The sequence below is a fragment of the Eschscholzia californica genome, unplaced genomic scaffold (genome assembly GCF_041429995.1).
Source record: "Eschscholzia californica isolate CP2 unplaced genomic scaffold, dmEscCali1.0.p SCAF_3, whole genome shotgun sequence".
Classification (NCBI taxonomy): Eukaryota; Viridiplantae; Streptophyta; class Magnoliopsida; order Ranunculales; family Papaveraceae; genus Eschscholzia; species Eschscholzia californica.
The window spans coordinates 7354018-7372290 of record NW_028238420.1 but is presented as its reverse complement, the minus strand read 5'-3'; the positions used below and the strand labels follow the sequence as shown (position 1 = coordinate 7372290).

The window sequence follows — 18273 nt, the reverse complement described above, 5'->3', positions numbered from 1 at the left end:
AAAAAACGCCAACACTAATGTTATGTTATTGATGCAATTCACTCTCCTCTAACTACATGGAAGTTTGATTGTCGATGATAGATTAAATCTGTTGTCGTCAACAAAAGGGAGGTAGAAGTGAGAGAAACTGGCCGACGAGAGATGTTATCATCTTCTTCCTTGGGTTAGCACATGGTGTATGATGGGTGTGGACATATGGTTAAACACACCTTGTACCTTCCCAAAGAATGCCAAAAGGTAGAGAAACCCCTCAATTGGGTCTTGACTTTCATCTTACCCTTTCTTATTATTTGGAACACCACTAAATTGAAAGCCTATAACCAATTAGTTGTCAATCAAAAGGATTCTCTCATATCTTTTCGCCTTGGCCTCTCTATTTAGATATGTCATATCGTGGCAATATCCTACTTCCAAATACATTAAAAGCGTACTAGATAGAAACACAGTAGCATACCCTTCTCGCTCTCTCCCTCCCACTTCCTTAAAACGTTCCATAGACTCGTTAAGGAGGTCCCCACCCAATCGATCGTTCAGCTGCCGAGGAGTCCAACCCTTTTTCTCTCAAGCCCTAGAGGTCCGTCTTCTCCTCCTTCAAACTTTTTTCACTTTTTTTTTCTTTTATATTAGTAGATCAAAATCTTGTAGATCTCTTTGTTTCCTTCAGTTCATATAACTATAATATAATCTATGCAGTTTTAATGAGTAGTAATAGTAGTAGTAGAAGAAGAAAAGGTCAGTTCAGATGGAACAAGTATTACTTTTGGATTATAGCTTGACATTGTTTGATGTTTATAGAGTTTAATGGTATAAGGAGTGGAGTTCTTGTTGTTTTTGGTTAGTGTTGGTATAGTTCAGTTTAGAAGATTTAATGGCCCTTTTCTGCTGCTACCCAAAATCATGATAGTTGTTTATTTTTCTTGTGAGTTATAATGAATGCTTAATAATGTAGTTAAAGTGTTATTTTGATCTATTAGAGTATATAGTGTATTGAGTTTTGGTGTGGGCTCAAGGCATTGTGTTCTTTCTCGGGCATTTTCCCGTTTATTTAAGCTGAACGAGAAGAGCCGCAAAAACAAATGATGTTCAAATGCTTTGTTTGACACCAAGCATAATAAACATAGAAGGATAGTCCATTTGACGGACTCGAACTCCACCCAAGAACCTTTAAGTGTTGCGTATCTCCTTCCCTTTCGATATGGACCAAGTTAACGCACATGGGGTAATTTTCTAAATAGTCCTTCGTTTAGAATTTTAGATACCGGTATGTTACCACTTTCTCAAGGAGATCATACAAGTTGCTTGGAGACACCTAAATAGCACCAAAGAATTCACAGAGAAGCTTCATAGCCTCCAAGCTAAGGAGCAATGAAGGAGAAGGTGATCGACCAGTTCATCACTATATTTGTACATTATGCATCTGTTCACCAGAACTCCACCTCTCTTTCCGAGGCTATCCACGTATTGGTACAACTAAGGATAGTCCGAGGTTATTAGTGATTTTAAAGGCTAATTACCTGAGTTTTGGTCTTCCAAGCATATACTCGTGTCACTCATCACAGTGGCACTGCCTTTTTATAGGAAGTGGATATTTGAGGTGGTTGTGATATACAAGTGGGTGCTGTTACTTACCTGAGTTTTGGTCCTCCTGTCTACAGTTGCTAGCTGTGATTATACGTTAATTTCACAATTTCTCATCTTATCTATGTTACTTATAATGATTTTATGCACCTATCTCATTTTACTGTTTTCCTACTCTTAACAACTATTCCTTTATGGAGCTTATTTGATATTATAGACTTCGTCGTTGTTTCTTTTAGGGGGATTCTCATGATTGTACTTCTCTGAGGAAGGATTAGAGGAAACAAATGGATTCTGAAATGCTGGAAAATTGTCATCGTAAAAGTGGAGAAGGCAGAAACAATCATCACAAGCAAAAAGGCCATCTTCAGTACCAGAGTAATACTGATATGCCTGAAATAGTTATAGCTATTCCTTGTCACCATGAAAATGGTAGGGGACAAAAGTCATCAGCAAGGAGCAGCACAAATGGAGGTCATCATTCCAACGGGGGCATGCGAAATAATGATGCACACGTAAGCAAAATGCATGGGTCAATTACTAACACATGATCCACGGGCTGATAAATTTTGTTGCTTTGCTTGCCGGCGCACGAAAATCACACTTTCCATGTCTATCACTGCAGAAAATTCATAAGCAGCATAAAGAAATGACATTGCAAGATATGTATAATTTTCAAGACACTGATGACGATGAAGATAGTGACTGGGAACCTTTTGAAAATCATGCATCCAGCGAAAATTGGTTTTGCACCAATTGTACGATGAAGAACTGGGACGAATTTATCCACTGTGATGTATGGTTGTGACCTTATATTTGGAACATCATTTTGGTTATATTTCATTGTTGTTTGGGTGCATTGTATGTTTTCTGTAGTCTGGATAATTATTTCCTTTCTATATGTTATGGTCCTTCAAGATGTAGAAACATTAGCATGAATGTGGGTGAGTCTGCTCATCTCTACGATATCACATGTGATGTATTAGTTTTAGATACAAAGAATAGGAAGAAAATGATTGAAATGATATTATTAGGAGAAGAATATATGAAGTATTAATAATACGCATCAAACACTTGAATCCTTTCTTGTATAACCTATACTTATCCTAAATCTTACTCCATTGGATACAATTATCTTTTATAAGAAATCATTGTGGACCTGTGGATATAACTTGATGTGTTTTTGCTCCGAGCAGGTGTGTGGGGAACATAAGGATTCTGACATCCTTACCAATGGGTCTCTTGCTCCATCGTTTACACAAGAAGCGACTCAAGCTCAGGACCGGTCAAAATGTAAAGGTAACCAAGTTTTATCTTCCCTAGTTACATATTTGATTTATGTGTTTGTCCTTCCATTGATATCCATGAAGAGGAAGTTAAACAACTGGTTGTTTTTTTCTCTTCTTAAGGTCCCTGATACAATGAGAGCACTTTCTTGTACTTGGAATTGTGGGGATCCACTTTTGTATGTAAACAAGCAATGCGACTTTAACTTTTCTCTTACATAAAATCTTCTATATTGAGGCCTTCATGCTGCCTATGCTGAAGTAAGAGTTAGTTTTCCATAACCTGAGGTTGAGGAGAACATTGGTTTATTTAATTACTATTACTGTACTATATGGATATTAATTTTCATATAATTGCTGGTACATGGACATTTGTTGCCCACAGCCACATCCTTCTTTAGTTCTGTGTGCTTGCATCTATTTTGGTAATGTCACCTAACATGGGTGCCTCCATTTCGTGCAATTAAGCTGCCTTTTAACTGGCAGTTCCTAATGGGTTGACAGTTCAAATCAATTGAGCTATATATTGACACCTATAGGAGATGCACTTGTCTCTAAACATATAGGTCTCTCCTATTATATGTGAAACTTTGAATTACAATTTCATTGAGAAACTTTGTGACAAAGGTGAGGTTTCAATTTATTATAAAAGCATCTTCCGATATATATTTTTGGCTCCTGAATGAACTTTTTAATCTTTGTAGATGCGAAAACAGAGAAACCATGCACGAAGGATTGCACGATAGTTGGTTATGATGAGAGAATGCTGCTTCATTCCGAAGTATGTTTGTGCATTTCTATGGTTTCTCATGGCCCCCTTTTGATTGATAAACTTCTAATAAGTGTCCACTTTCTTGTTTTTCATGTCCAAGCTTGTATTAATGTAGTTTTACAGAATGGTAGTCGATGCTAAAAATTTGATTGGTTTCATACGACTTTGGTGCAAGATATATTGGATGCAGCACCAATTGCTTAACTTTTGTTGTCATTCTCGTACTTGTATTCCGCGTCAGTGTCACTTGGTCATCAGGCGTTACCACCATATAAATTGTTCATCGCCATCGGGGCTGTTGCGTATTTCTATTGATTGATTTATTCGTCATGCTAATGCTCAAGCTGGTTATCCTTTTTGGTAGCTATGTAGTTGGTCTCGGTCTCGGATCGGCCGAAGGCCGAGACCGAGACGAGACCGAGACAGGCCGAGATTCTCGGTGAGACAGCAAATATAGAAATTAGCTAAATTCTAAAATAGTTCACTTCATTAGGTTAATAAAACGACGTTCATACTTCATAAGTATTCAATAACTAATATTCTTGACTTCTTGTATTCTTTGCTTCTTCTTAGTTCTTAATTCTAGTTGTACTATGTATTATAACTTAATTTTTGTATAAGGAAATCCCAATCTACTAAACTTTTGAAAGTTTCTAAAGAATTTATTAGTTTCTCTCTAAGGCATAAACCCTAAATATTCTATATAGTATTATTGCTGTTTATATTAGATACATTGGGAATATAATTAGTTAAGATTTGAGAATATAATAAATAGTAGTACTTAATTTAGGTCAAAGAGTTCTCCAAAAAAAAAAAATCTAAATATTTGGAAGTTGCTGTCTCGGTCTCGGGTCTCGTCTCGGTCTCGGGTTGTCTCGGCCGAGAAACTCGGCCAAGCCCTAACTCGGGGTCTCGGCCGAGTCTCGTCTCGGGAGAGGGCCGAGACCGAGACGAGACCCGAGATTCTCGGCCGTCTCGGCTGAGACCAACTACATAGTTTGGTAGTGCATGTTTTCTTGCATTAGGAGCAAGTGCTTCGACTGATTGTGGTTGTTGTGTTGGAACAGGTTGAAATGAAGGATCACCCTCACCCAGAAAGACCAGATCGTCTAAATGCAATATTGGCTTCACTAGCCGCCGGCGGTAGGTTCTTTAACTTTCATGTTAGTTTACGATGTGCATTTGGTGGTTGATTTGTCTTAGCCAGCTGCACCCTGGATATATCAACAAATAAATCTTGTAATTATATGACCATTTGGTTTTACCTTCACAGTTTTTTATTTTATTTTTTGTCATCCCATAAAAGTATGTCAGTCAGTTTGCAATTTAATTTGAAACATGTAGGCATATTTCCTGGGAGATGCATTCCTATTCCTGCTAGAGAAATTACTCGAGAAGAACTCCAGCTGGTAAGTTTTTACCACCTCTAGTTGCATAGTTAACCATGTGTATTTGCATGCCAGTTGTATATGTCAGTATACAACTTGGGAAAATGTCATTACAGAAATTCTTTGTTTAAGAGTATCAACCTGTACTCTTAATTGGCATTTACTTGATCAATACCAGCAGTGGTGGTTGATGCCAATTAAGACTTTTGTAAAGGACAGTAAAAGCATAATTTGTCATTATTTTGTACTGAGTAAGAGAAACAAGAACCATCTGTTCACAAAAGAAGAACAAACATAACAAGGATAGACATTTAAAGATCCCTAGATCACTGTTTCTTGGAAAAGCTCTACTAGCAACATTGTAACTTTTTGGTAAGGTCAGCGGCAGATGCCAATTCTCTACAGACCTTTTAGCTCCAAGGACCATGTACAGTTTTTCAATAATATTAATTTAGATCATTCATAAGATAAAGTTAGACATTTGAAGATAAGTTGTATATTATTGTTCTTTCTCGTTTTGGAATCTTCAGGTCCACACTCCTGAGCACGTCGATGCTGTTGAGTTTACAAGCTGTATGATCTCTAGGTACAATTGCTTTGTTTATTCCTTGTCGTTTTTTGCATTGTCAGCATAGTGTGTATTAGTAGGGCATAAGTAGGTCAACATACAGTCTCAAAAGAACAATGATCAACATAAACCGAGGCTCCAATTATTCAGACGTGTAAAATCGTTAGGGTTTGTTAACAGTGCCAGGAACTACAGATCCATGATCCATCCTCCCCGGACGATTCTAGGATTAACTTCTTCCTGCAATGGAACGCGTATATCCATACTGTAAAATGGTTATTGGTGCACTGGCCTATTCCCCCGTAAATGTATATAATTGATACTAAACTTGTGTACTTGCACTTAATTCACAGTTATTTCACTCCGGATACATATGCCAATGAGCATTCAGCATGTGCTGCAAGGCTTGCTGCAGGATTATGTGCAGATCTTGCTACAAATATTATATCTGGACAAGCCAAAAATGGGTTTGCTTTGGTAGGTCAATTTAGGCAGTCGTGATAATCTCCAATTTGATTAACTTTGTGTGGTTTCTGATTCAGATATTATTTTGAGTCAGGTGCGGCCTCCTGGGCATCATGCTGGTGTAAAAGAATCTATGGGGTTTTGCCTCCACAATAACGCAGCTGTTGCTGCACTTGCTGCCCAAGGTGCAGGTGCTAAGAAAGTGCTAATTGTTGATTGGGTAGAGTCGACATCTCATGTTAAATATCTCGCTTTGCATTTAATTGTTTATAAACTCTTGTCTGTGGTATTATATGGGTCTCTTATTTATTTCAAGTCACTTTCTTCGTAATTGTTGATCTAAAGCTGTCGACATGTTTTCTTTGTTGGTTGCAGGATGTTCATCATGGAAATGGTACACAGGAAATATTTGATGCTAGTAAATCGGTAAACTCCACATATGCAGAACAAAAAAACCTAATTTGGTATATGTAGTAGCCTAGTAGGAGTTATTAGTGAAGAAATGCTGGTTGACGTGTTCCATTTATTGTTTTAAGCATACTTTTATCTATTTTTTCTAAGAGAATGACTAGCACTGGTGTTGATTTTGTAGCAAACGGCTGTTCCTGATTTAGGTAGGAAACTTGGAAGCCCCAACATATAGGATAACGCTACTGCCCTAATATCAGTCTTTTCTAATTATGCTTAATGATTCTTTAAGTAAAAATAATTTGCAACTGTCACTTCCGTACTCGTACTGTGAAGTTCCTAACTGACATTCATTCCCCTGCAATTAAGCTATTAATTATGCACACTGATGAATTTGTTAAGAGGGAACAATGGTTTCGCCTCATTTTAGTCCGATAAAGCTGATGGGTCAGATCTAATAGAGTATGGTTTAGCTAAGAGTTTAGCTGGCTTGTATGGAATATTGTCATAAGCCTAGCATATCTTTGAAATCAGTGCATTTGGAAAGTAATACCTGGTTTTTGTATTTTGTGGTTGTGATGTTTTACATATACCTAATTTTTACTTCGGATGTTTATTTCCATAAATTCCATGTAATTGTTGGATGAATTTTGTAGGTACTGTACATATCCTTACACAGACACGAGGGAGGAAAGTTCTACCCTGGTACTGGAGCAGCTGACGAGGTATTTTTATAGCAGTTGACACTGGACAGTTGACTGCAACTTTAAATCATTTGATTAGTCCACATAAATTCAGTTCAGTTTGGAAATATTTAAGTTTCTCAGTTTAGAACTTCTTTTGTGTAACTGGTTGGGCAATGAGTTGTTTAACTTACACTTGCCGTTTTTGTTCATCTCAATCCAATTCGGGATTGTCAGAACCCAATCCAAGATTGGCATGTCACTTAGACATATCAGAACCCAATCCAAGATTTAACTGTACAAACGAAAATTTCCAATTAAACTTTTTATCTCCAATTGTTCTCGAGATTTAGAAAAACATTGTCATTGGTAAAAATGGTGAATGCTTGGGAATATGAACTGTCGTTTATGACTATGGTGAATCTGAAGAAAGAAAACTTGATTTCTTACGTTTCCATTTTCAAGTGTCGATTCTAGGCTGGCTAGTTTGAGTAACATCAGTTTTTTTTCTGAAAACTTTTGAGTAACATCAGTTTGTCTACCTAAGAAATATATCCTCATGTTTCTTGGAAGTTTTGACAGATCATGTCATTTGAGTGGATCATGTAGTCGAGTCTTCTTACTGTTTCTCTAAGGACTGGGTATATTATGTTTAAGTGTGTGTATGTCTTCTTGGCATGAGGCTTTCTACATGAAAAGTAGGCGCATGCATATATTGTGTATTTACATGAGTGAATTGATTATACTCTCTAAATGAGATTATTATGCCCCTTGTTTGTTTTATAATTTTTTTTTAATAAAATGATCTAAAGAGTGAGGAGCCATTGATAGTTAAGTAATTCCCTTAACATTATCTACATGGGCTCCAAGAGGAGGGGGTGAATGGGTAAAACGAGGGGGCTAAGTAAGAAAAGGCTTAACACTAAACATCCACTCTCCACATGTAGCTTTATGGTTTCAAATTGTGTTTTAGTTTGTCTTCTCTGTTTGTTTGGATTGTCATACTGGTAAATGCTTGTACAGGTTGGTACTTCTGGAGCCGAAGGATATTGTGTGAATATTCCATGGGAGTGTGGTGGGGTTGGGGATCGTGATTACGTGTTTGCATTTCAGCATGTTGTGCTTCCCATAGGTTGGTGAAATATAATTAGTTTAGTACTTTTAGTGGTGAAGACTGAAGAAAGAAAAAAAAAAATTAAAGTTACACTATTCTATATTCGGAAGCATGTTTTTAGGGCTGATTGTAAAAAGAATGTTGCTTGTTTGGAAGTATGAATTTGAGGTAGCTTTGATATATATCTTTAATCATGATAATTTCCCCGAAGTTCTTTTTAGTGGAAGGGGTACAACCTTTATTGTGTCCTGAAGCTAGGTTTTGTATTTCTCAAGCTATCTTTCTTGTCATCTATTAGATGGATGCCAGATGCCCTACTAAGTATCTCTTTGCTGGTTCTCTGATTTATCTCCAATGATTGTAGTAGCTCCAGTTTGTGGATTTTGTTAAGGAACCTGTCAGTTCATTTCGAGCTTATTAGGACTTGATCAACTAGTTATGCTTTTTGGATGTATGTACATTTCTATCGTTTGTTGGTGAATCATGAAATCCTAGATACACACAGTTGTGTTTGCAGAGCTGTCATCAGGTTTTCCGGTTTGACCTTTTTACAGCTCCCATTATTTTCGGTAAGTGTTGTCCACCCTGATATGTGTTGGAGACTGATGTAGCACGACTGGGACTCTTAGACTAGAGTCTAACGCGAACTTTGAGTGACCAAAACCTACCTAATGGGCTAGGTCGGACTTGTAAACTATAATTGGTTGAACAAGTTATAGATGGTCCTTGTTAGATAGACATCCATAAATGAAACCACAAATCTATTAATGAAACCACAAATCATATAATTTCAACTTTGGGTATCTGTTAGAGTTGATCATTACCATTGATTTCTGAAATGTGACTAGTTGTTGCTCTTAATTTCTATTTGCAGCTTTAGAGTTTGCTCCTGATCTGACGATTATATCGGCAGGCTTTGATGCTGCTAGGGGTGATCCCCTTGGTTGCTGTGATGTAAGGATTTCTGTTTTTTGTCAAATGATGCTTTTGTATCGCTTCTTATATCTTCCTATCTATTTAATTCCAACGATGATCTACTTCCTTACGTCACCAACCTTATTATCTTGGAGGAGATTCTACAATCTGAGAGTTCTCACTAATTGCCAAGGTTTCTGTGCCAACCATTCGGGTTGTAGTGGGAATGCAACTAGGTTCTAAGAAGCAATTGTCTATCTTTTTATCTTATTGTTTATGAGTTACATGTTAGATGTAGGACAGTAGTCAATCTACCTTTCAGATTAGATTATCTAGTCAACTTGTGACTATTTTTGAGTTCTTTAGTCCATCATTTCAGTGTAACCATAGTTTATGTAACTTATCAGCTGTAAATGTTTTGGTATTTTCAGCTGAAGTATCAGATACTTATTGTTGCAGGTAACACCTTCTGGTTATGGGCAAATGACACAAATGTTAATGTCTCTTTCGAGTGGAAAATTGCTTGTTATTCTTGAAGGAGGGTCGGTACTTTTTATCTATACTTGGGTTTACAACCGAATCTGAAGCCCTTGAGTTATATCTTGTAACACATGTTATTCATCTGCAGCTACAATCTTCGCGCTATATCAGCTTCTGCTACAGCAGTGATCAAGGTGAACATGTTTCCTAAATAGATGTCCGAGTTGATCATTCAGTAATTTATATTATTATGGTTTCAAACTTTCAATTTTCATATTTGAAGCAGAGAATCTGAAATCATTGATTTGGAATGAATTGTTTGTATATTTTCTTCACAAAGCATATGCTCATACAGAAGCCAGCAGTTCATATCACTTTTCGTTATTCCTTGTGATGTATGTGCTTCTCTAATTTACTAACTTCGATATATTTTCATTAGGTACTACTTGGTGAAAGCCCTGACTGTGAACTGAACGTTGCACCAACGAGACCTGGCCTGCGAACTGTTTTGGATGTCTTAGAGATTCAAACTGAATTCTGGCCTAACCTGGAATCCACTCAAACAACACTGCAGTCCCAATGGGCATCATATCTTTTGCAAAAGAAAAGTAAGTACTCTTTCTTTATATTTATTTTTGTCTTCAGTTATTTCAAAATGCCCAACTAGTACAACTGCATTTCGCGTCGTGTACTAAAACTAGCCCTTTTTGGAATCTGCAACTTAGCAGCTTAGTTGGTTTACATTGTGTGTAGAATCATGATATTACCATAAAGAGCTTCTCTTTTATTGTGATTTGTGAATATGTAAAACGAATTGGAATGTGGATTGTTACTTAGCATCACAAAATTTTGCATCTATAGATTTTGAGTAATGCGAATATAAATAAAACACTTAAGCACTGGAAGAGAAAGTTTTGTATGTCTGTACATTTCGTCTTGTACGGGATCCAGAGTAAAATTTGTTTGTGCAATTTAAAGTAGAAGTCAAGCTATTTGACATATTATTGTAGACTAATATTGTATTGTACATATTCTATACTGAATGAGTCCAAAAGAAGTAAAGATGGGAAAATACAAGAGAAAACAAAGGGATCTACTATCTAAATCTAGTAGGGAGGTTTAGTGGGGGTTAAATTGAGGGGAGGGATGAGTTTGTTTGAAAGACATATTATCAGTTATTTGGCTGCGTAAGGTGACCCCGACTTCTGCCATGGGCAGAGGGAGGCTAGGAAGCGAAGGAGCATCTTTTGGTAAGTAAAGGAACAAAGATTCAGTGGGCATGTTGCACACAAGGATAATCATGAGTTAGGGTGTTATAACCTTCTTTAATGACAGAAAGTCTTGTATATAACTAGAAGGGAGTAGATCCTATTATGCTTATTTATATGTGCTGATTCTAATAACAGCCACATGTCAGCAAGAACTAACCTGGGTAAGGCAAAAATGTATATATAAATGGTTATACGAGGGCCTTTGAACCCCGGAATGATGATTTTAATAAGCAGAGCACATAGCATGATCATCTAATGGTGCCTCGGGGGGTGGGATGATGCTATTTGATGCCCTGGGATTTTGGATAACGTAATAAGGCCTCGAGGCGTAGAGTGCTTGCGGTTGACACCGCATAATGCCACGTGGGGGTAGAGTTGCCATGTCGTAGTCAAAGGGAGAATCAAAGGCCTCCATGTAGAATCCAATTGTGTTTGCTATTTGACTTTTATGGTGTCTCGAGTTGAGACATGTTGGCAGATTGCATGGTTAAAAGGTTTATTTTCTTAGTGGTGTCAAGAGAGCAGTACAAAGCGTGAGACATTGACTTGGAACTGTCCATAAGGAGCAAGCTGGGATAGGATGAGCTACATGGATATCTGTAGAGTGTTGATATGGCAGTCATACAGAGTTGGAAAGTTTTTGTTAGTTTTGAGTTAGCTTCACTTGATTAGTTCCTTTCTTTTAACCCCAGAATGTCAACCAGAACCAACCACGGAAATTCAACAGCAGGGTGTGCATATGACCAACCTTCAAAACGGGGAAGGGATACAAGCAACCTCGAGATCCCCAATGTCTACAAAGAAAGATAAAGGAGCAACTGGAGTATTGCCCGACAGAATGTCCTCATTCCCTGAGAAGATGGTTAGCATGCCAAACTATCTTTCCCTTTGTTTCTTTGTGTTACACTTTATTTTGTACTATAACTCTTGTTTTCATTACTTTTTTTGTAGCCAATGGTCTCGGCAAAGATATCACAACAGTCTTTGGCGGGAGGGCAATCTGAGGAGGACGAGCAGTCATTTGAAGATGATAAAGAGGATGATATCCGATCGTCAGTGATTGAAGAGGGTCAGAAGAGGGAAATGAAAGAAAGGGAACGAATGGTAGAAGTGAAGTACAAGAAAAGAAGTGATAAGGAGAAAGAGGAGAGGGTGAAAGAGAAGCAGAATGAACAGAGAGAAAAGGAGGGGAAAGAAAGGAGAGTAAATGAAGAGAAAGAGAGGGAGAATAAAAGGAAGAGAAAAGACGAAGAGGGAGAGGAAGAAATAAGGAAAGAGAAAAAATGTTTAGATGAAAAGACGGAGAGGGTGAAAAAGAAGCTGAATGAACAGAGAGAAAAGGAGGGGAAAGATAGGAGAGTAAATGAAGAGAAAGAGAGGGAGAATAAAAGGAAGAGAAAAGACGAAGAGGGAGAGGAAGAAATGAGGAAAGAGAAAAAACGTGAAGATGAAAAGACAGGGGAACAAACAGAGAGAAGAGTGAAAGAAACAACCAGAGAGGAGAGGAAAAGAAAAGAAAAAGAAGAGCGGAAAAGAAGAAAGAAGTCAGAGGAGAAGCGGACGGATAAGGAAGAAGAGGTTAGAGAAGAGTTGGACGCTATAAGGATGCATAAAAAGGAGGATACAAGAAAAGAAGTGAAATTTGAGAAAGGCAAAAAAGTAGTAGAAATGAAGGAGAAATCCTTTGACTGTGATAAAGAGAATGCCATTGGATTGTCTGTGATAGTAGAGCCTCATGAGAGGAAAATGAAAGAAATGGAGGGGAACGTGGAAGTGAAGTACAAGAAAAGGAGTGAAAAGGAGAGAGAGAAGAGATTGAAGGAGAAGCAAAATGAAAAGCGAGAAAAGGAGGAGAATGAACATAGAGAGAAGAAGCGAGAAAAGGAGGAAAATGAACAGAGAGAAAAGGAGCGAGAAAAGGAGGAGAATGAACAGAGAGAAAAGGAGAAGCGAGAAAGGAGAGGAAATGAGGAGAAAGAGATGGATAAAAGGAAGAGAACAGTTGAAGATGGAGGTGGAAGGAGGAAGGAGAAAGAACACAAAGATAAAAAGAAAAGAGAGGAAACAACAAGAGAACAAGAGAGAAAAATAAAAGGAAAAGAAGAGAAGAAAAGAAGAAAGAAGTCGAAGGAGAAAAGGACAGATGACGAAGAAAAAGGTAAGGAAGTAGAGAATGATGTATCGAGGTGCAAAGAGTACGATACTTTGAAAGAGAAGAAGATAGAAAAAGTGAAAAAAGTAGTAGAAACGAGAAAAGAAAAAGATAGGAAGAACATGAATGGGGAGAAGGTAACAAAGAGGTTGGATTCAGATGCTCCATCTTTTCCTAGGTGCAAACCCCTTATTAACCAACCGACTACTGTCCTTGATCCCCCTGAGGGTAGTTGTATATAAGTGTCTGGGTTAGGCTAAGTGTCTTATCGAGAAGGTAAAACAAAAGTTCATTTTTGAGAGATATTGGATTCAGTACTGGAAATCGTTCACATGTTGCAGAATGGGAAAAACTGCAAGGACAAGACTATTGGGTGTTCCACGGCTACAACTATGGATTTCTTTTTGTGCTATAGGGATAAATCAATTGTAGTTTTTTTGAAGTTAATATATCCCCATGACCCATGTTCATTTCTCTGGACCCAGTTTCTTTATTCTCTGTTCTTAGTATATCTTTTGAATTGGTAATGCAGAGAAAGGAGCCAAGAAGAGAAGACGCTTCCTCGTACCAAAATGGTGGAAATGGGGACGAAAAAGAGTCATGTATAATCTCATGCACGGGCGTCATGCTGTTAGCAAACGTGCAAACGGACTTTCCTGAGCGTCTAACTTGTGCGATTCCGTAATTTTTTGGTAATATATTTTGTGCCCATTCTAATTTCCTATACTGTTATCGTTGCTCTCTGGTTTTGTATAACTAGATGAAGATGAGTAGAAATATTCCTTTTACAATGTGATTTTAGTAGCAGTATTGCTATTTTTTTTTTATTATATGAATTCTTCGTTAACTAGTGTTAGAGACGTCTGATTAGCAGTTTAACTCTTAACTGCAAACTTGTGAGTAACGTCATGAAAGATGCTGTAATTTACTTTTTGATATGTTATTATTCGCATTATGGAAACAATCTAGTTCTTGTTATTATTATATGTCTAGGTGCAATCAGTGCTTGTAGGCATAGAAAATTCTATTCTGTTTTGCGCACTACGCAAAAAAAGCATATACCTATGTCAAGCTAGTGTTACATTTTTGCCTATTATCTCCCGAGTTTGTTGTGCGGGCGTGCAGCTATCTCAGGCAATCACCTGGCGCTTTGGACAACCTCAATCTGTGTAGTTTTCTTTTTCTTCCTCTACCCTTGGTGTGAGTACAAGAGATAAAGGAGAGTGGGGTGATAAAGGAGTGAGGAGAAAGAGATAAAGTGAGACGGGCAAAATTGAATAAAATTTTGTCCGAGGCCCCTACGTTTTACTTCTACTTTGTTCGCCAATTTCTCTGCCCATCACATTTCGAGTTGAAAAAATACACCAACCTCTTCTCAACGTACAAAAAAGAAAGGGATCACGACAGACAATGGAAAAGTCGTTGTCACAGGGCACTCCACTGGTTAGGCAGTCCTGACACATAAAATCATGACACGACTATGGCGTTGACACGTGGGGACTCCAATGGCATGTTGGCCACCAACATCAAATTATAAAATGGTAACAGGGATGTAACAAGAGTATTTAGAGAAGTGCACAAATGTATTAGTTTTGGATGCTAGCTCCCGAAGCAGTTACACCCCTCACTTTCCCTGTCTATGGTACCTCTTTTTTCTTCTTTTTGTCTATGGTTTCTCAAGTGCTCCCTTAGAGAATGTGTGATAAGGTAATGTATTATTTTAACAAGTTAAATTTCAACTTATCTCGATTCTATTGACTTCGATCTTTTTTACTTGACAACATAAACAATTTATGTCTTTCCATGTGCCATGTGCCCTAGGCACACGACAAGTTCAATATCTAATTACCATAATCATTCTCAAAGAAATCGACTCTAATGATGGATAAAGCAGTAAGAATGACCTTCAAAAATCAATTAAACTGTAATAGATAAAGAACAAAATCAAATTACACTAAAAATTACAACTACATTCATCCTTTTCTCTCTCTATATCACATGCCACCATTAATGAAGAGAAGAGGAAAAACAAATGAGTGCCTTCCCATACCCATAAAAGGGAAAAAAACAGTTGTGCCATTGAGTAGTTGAAGCTTTTAGACTCATCATCATAAAAACTATTTCCACCATACACATAAAACCTCTCTTTCTCTCTCCACATTTCTCTCTTTCTCCTTCCAAGTTCTAACCCACCACCACCACCACCACCACCACCACCACCGACTGAAACCCTCAAAGTCAGATTAAAAAGCTGTCTCCCAATAGTCAAAAAACCGGATCCGACATAAGAATGTCGTTTCGGGTATTTTTTATAACTTAGAAAAAAACACTTGAACAATAGTAGTAGTAAAAAACACTACACATTAATTAGTACATTAGCTCCCACTCCTCACTTTCTCTCTCTAGATTAGAAAAAAAAAATAAAAAACAATTTTCTTCTCTTACATTGTCGCCTTGAAAATCAAACAAAACAAAATAAATAAAAAGATTTGTTCAGATCCAAATATAAATTAATTATATATAATTAAAAAAAAAAAAAATTAGGGACTGAGTTAACTCACTGATTCATCCATCACTCAGCACAACCTTGTCTAGTGAAACCGAGTCGTGACTCGTCCCTATCAAACTCAAACAAAAACCCTTGTTGCATAAGATTTCCAATAACAGAAAATCCACCAGGTGAGTTAACTCGTTGTAAAGCTAAACATTTAACATCTTCAGCTGCATCAATGAAGTAATTATTAACTGGAGGTGAAAAAACTGAGTTACCCATGAATCGGAAACTCAAACTCGGCAAACTCACTTCTTTAACTCCACTAATATTAACACAAAAATCAAAGCTTAAACCTGGATCGGATATTCTTGGTAACTTAACTCGGCGTTCAAAAGCTCTTAATATCACAGAATAAGCTGGATCATTAATGAAAGTTAGGGTTGTTCCTGAATCAATAACAGTACCTCCGTTACCTTCACTGTCAAATTCCCAAACGGAAGGACTAATCTTCAATTTAATTCCGTTAACTTTAACGGAATCAATCCCAATATAGTAAAATGTAGGAGAAAGTGGATTTGCTTGTAATGGTGTGAAATTGAATTTAGGTTTTCTTGATTTATGACTATTTCCAATCAAAAGAAAACTAGTGGGTGGTGGAGAAATTGTATAATCCATTAAACAATAAGAAAATTTGTTACCAAATTTTTTACCAACTTGGGTTGAAAATGAAATTGGACCTTGACCTAATCCCATAACTCCATGAGCACCATTAAAGCTTGATCCTGAAACACTAGAACCAGATATATTAAACCCACAACCAAAAGCTAAATTTCTAACCCTAGCTTGTCTCCCTGAACTTGTTTTCAATGTTGTTAATTCTTTTGAAAAAAACCCACTTGTTATAGATCCATCTCCATATGAATATTCATATCTACAAGGACTATGAAGACGAGTTTGATTACAACCCATTAATGGTGATGATGATGGGTTAGGAACTAATTGACAAGATGAATCATAACAATGATATGGGTAAAATGTTGATGAATGACGAGGAAAAAATGAAGTTCCTGGTTGATGATTAGAACAATTTCTACAAGCTGAACATTTAACCCAAACTAAATCACTACCAGTATCAGCAACAAGAAGGATTTTTTGAGGTGGAGTACCAACTTGAAATTCAACAAAATATTGACCTGAACCAGTTGATGCACCAGAAATTAATGGTGATTTGAATGTTTTTTGATGGTTTAAAGTTGAGTAAAGAACAGATAGACGATGAGAATCAGAAGATACAGCTTTTGATGGTGAATCATCAAATGGGTTTTTGTGTAATAGTTTTAATTTCAAGTATTCATTTTTGTTTGAAATGGGTTTAGCACAAAATGAGAGATCTGTGAAAAGAAGAAGAGAGAGAATAAAGTAATGTCGAATCATAACCACCATTGGCATTGGCATTGGCATTGGCATTGGCATTGTTAAAGGGAAGGAGAAAGAAAGAAAGAAGATAGGAGGAAGTAAAGAAGAGAGAGAGAGAAAGGGGAAGTGAATGGGAGGGGGGAGGAGGTGTTTGGCTTTTAAGTGAGATACTATATAGAATACGAAAAGAGTGTATTTTAAAGAGTATAAAAATACGTTTTTGTTTTTTAGTATTATATATATAAAAAAGTATAGTAGTACGTACATGGAGGGAACGCGGATCGAACAAGTTTTATTCAGTCTTTACAGCTCGATGTCCATAATGGTATACCAAGATATCTTTGTGTGTTAAGCACTAATACCTTGTTTTGTGTATTTTGATGTAGTGTGTGTTACTTTAATATATGCTTTTCATATCCATGTCTACTAAGTTTAACAAGTACAATGAGTATTATTTTGTTTTGTACAAAACATCCAAAAGTTCAAAATTATTTTGTTTCCTACAATATATCCACCAAGTGCCCCCTAGAGTTGTTTTTTTAGTTAAATCATAAATTTCATTTATACCTGTGAATCCAATCCAATACGTCGTACATGATTCTGAATTTTTTTGTTCCTTTAACTACAACATGAGATGTACAAAAATAAATTACAAACTAAGGTGCTGTTTGTTTTTTAAAATTTTCAGATCTGAAATCTGAATTGGAATCCAATTCAGATTTCAGATGTTTGTTTTTGTATTTAGTTAAATCTGAATTTTATCTGAATTTATTAGATGTCTGAATTGGCTGAATAAAGGCCTACACATTTCAGACTTCAAAACAAGTCTGAAAATTAAGTCCAGGATCTGAAAACATACAAAAGACGTATATACCCTTGTTAAACTTTAAAATACCTAATTAAATCATCTTCTTCCCTCTTCTACAACCCCAGTACCCCACCACCACAACAGTTAAACACCACCACCATCACCACCTCAGTTAACACCACCACCACCACTACCACCACCTCAGGTAACACCACCACCACCACTACCACCACCTCGGTTAACACTACCACTACCACCACCACAGTTAACACTACCACTACCACCACCACCACACACCACCAACACCACCAGAGTTTACACCATCACCACATCCTTAGATAATCAACAGAAACCCTAGGTATGGAAACAGAGAAGAATCAATATTTGTTGTTGGTGCCCATGGATCAACTGGTAAGAACCCACAAATTGTTTTCTCTCTCTATAATTAAAAACCCTAGGTATGGAAACACAAATA

The 18273-nt window shown here is 37.0% G+C and overlaps 2 protein-coding genes across 14 annotated transcripts; one reads left to right on the top strand and one right to left on the bottom strand.

Moving 5' to 3' along the window:
• The first annotated feature begins 178 nt into the window (after positions 1 to 178).
• On the top strand, positions 179 to 14044 carry LOC147548092 (uncharacterized). Of its 13 annotated transcripts, none has more exons than XM_086672653.1 (20): positions 507 to 574; positions 707 to 1377; positions 1818 to 2093; positions 2204 to 2374; positions 2775 to 2877; positions 3569 to 3645; positions 4704 to 4779; positions 4981 to 5045; positions 5555 to 5610; positions 5946 to 6069; positions 6152 to 6277; positions 6433 to 6483; positions 7122 to 7190; positions 8172 to 8280; positions 9137 to 9216; positions 9637 to 9719; positions 9806 to 9851; positions 10097 to 10265; positions 11621 to 11790; positions 11880 to 14044. In XM_086672653.1, the coding sequence occupies exons 3-20, from the start codon at positions 1866 to 1868 to the stop codon at positions 13320 to 13322; spliced, it is 3246 nt and encodes a 1081-aa protein (XP_086528779.1). In that variant the 5' UTR covers positions 507 to 574; positions 707 to 1377; positions 1818 to 1865; the 3' UTR covers positions 13323 to 14044. The 13 variants fall into 13 exon arrangements, with proteins under 13 accessions (XP_086528781.1, XP_086528776.1, XP_086528775.1 ...); XM_086672654.1 differs by lacking the exon at positions 507 to 574 and having other exon boundaries at positions 707 to 732; positions 984 to 1377; XM_086672655.1 differs by lacking the exon at positions 707 to 1377 and having other exon boundaries at positions 179 to 574; positions 11633 to 11790.
• A 936-nt stretch (positions 14045 to 14980) lies between these two features.
• LOC147548091 (Eukaryotic aspartyl protease family protein) lies at positions 14981 to 17166 on the bottom strand. Its single transcript, XM_086671612.1, has one exon. It carries the CDS (start codon positions 17045 to 17047, stop codon positions 15653 to 15655), a length of 1395 nt encoding a protein of 464 aa, XP_086527738.1. The 5' UTR covers positions 17048 to 17166; the 3' UTR covers positions 14981 to 15652.
• Positions 17167 to 18273: the final 1107 nt, after the last annotated feature.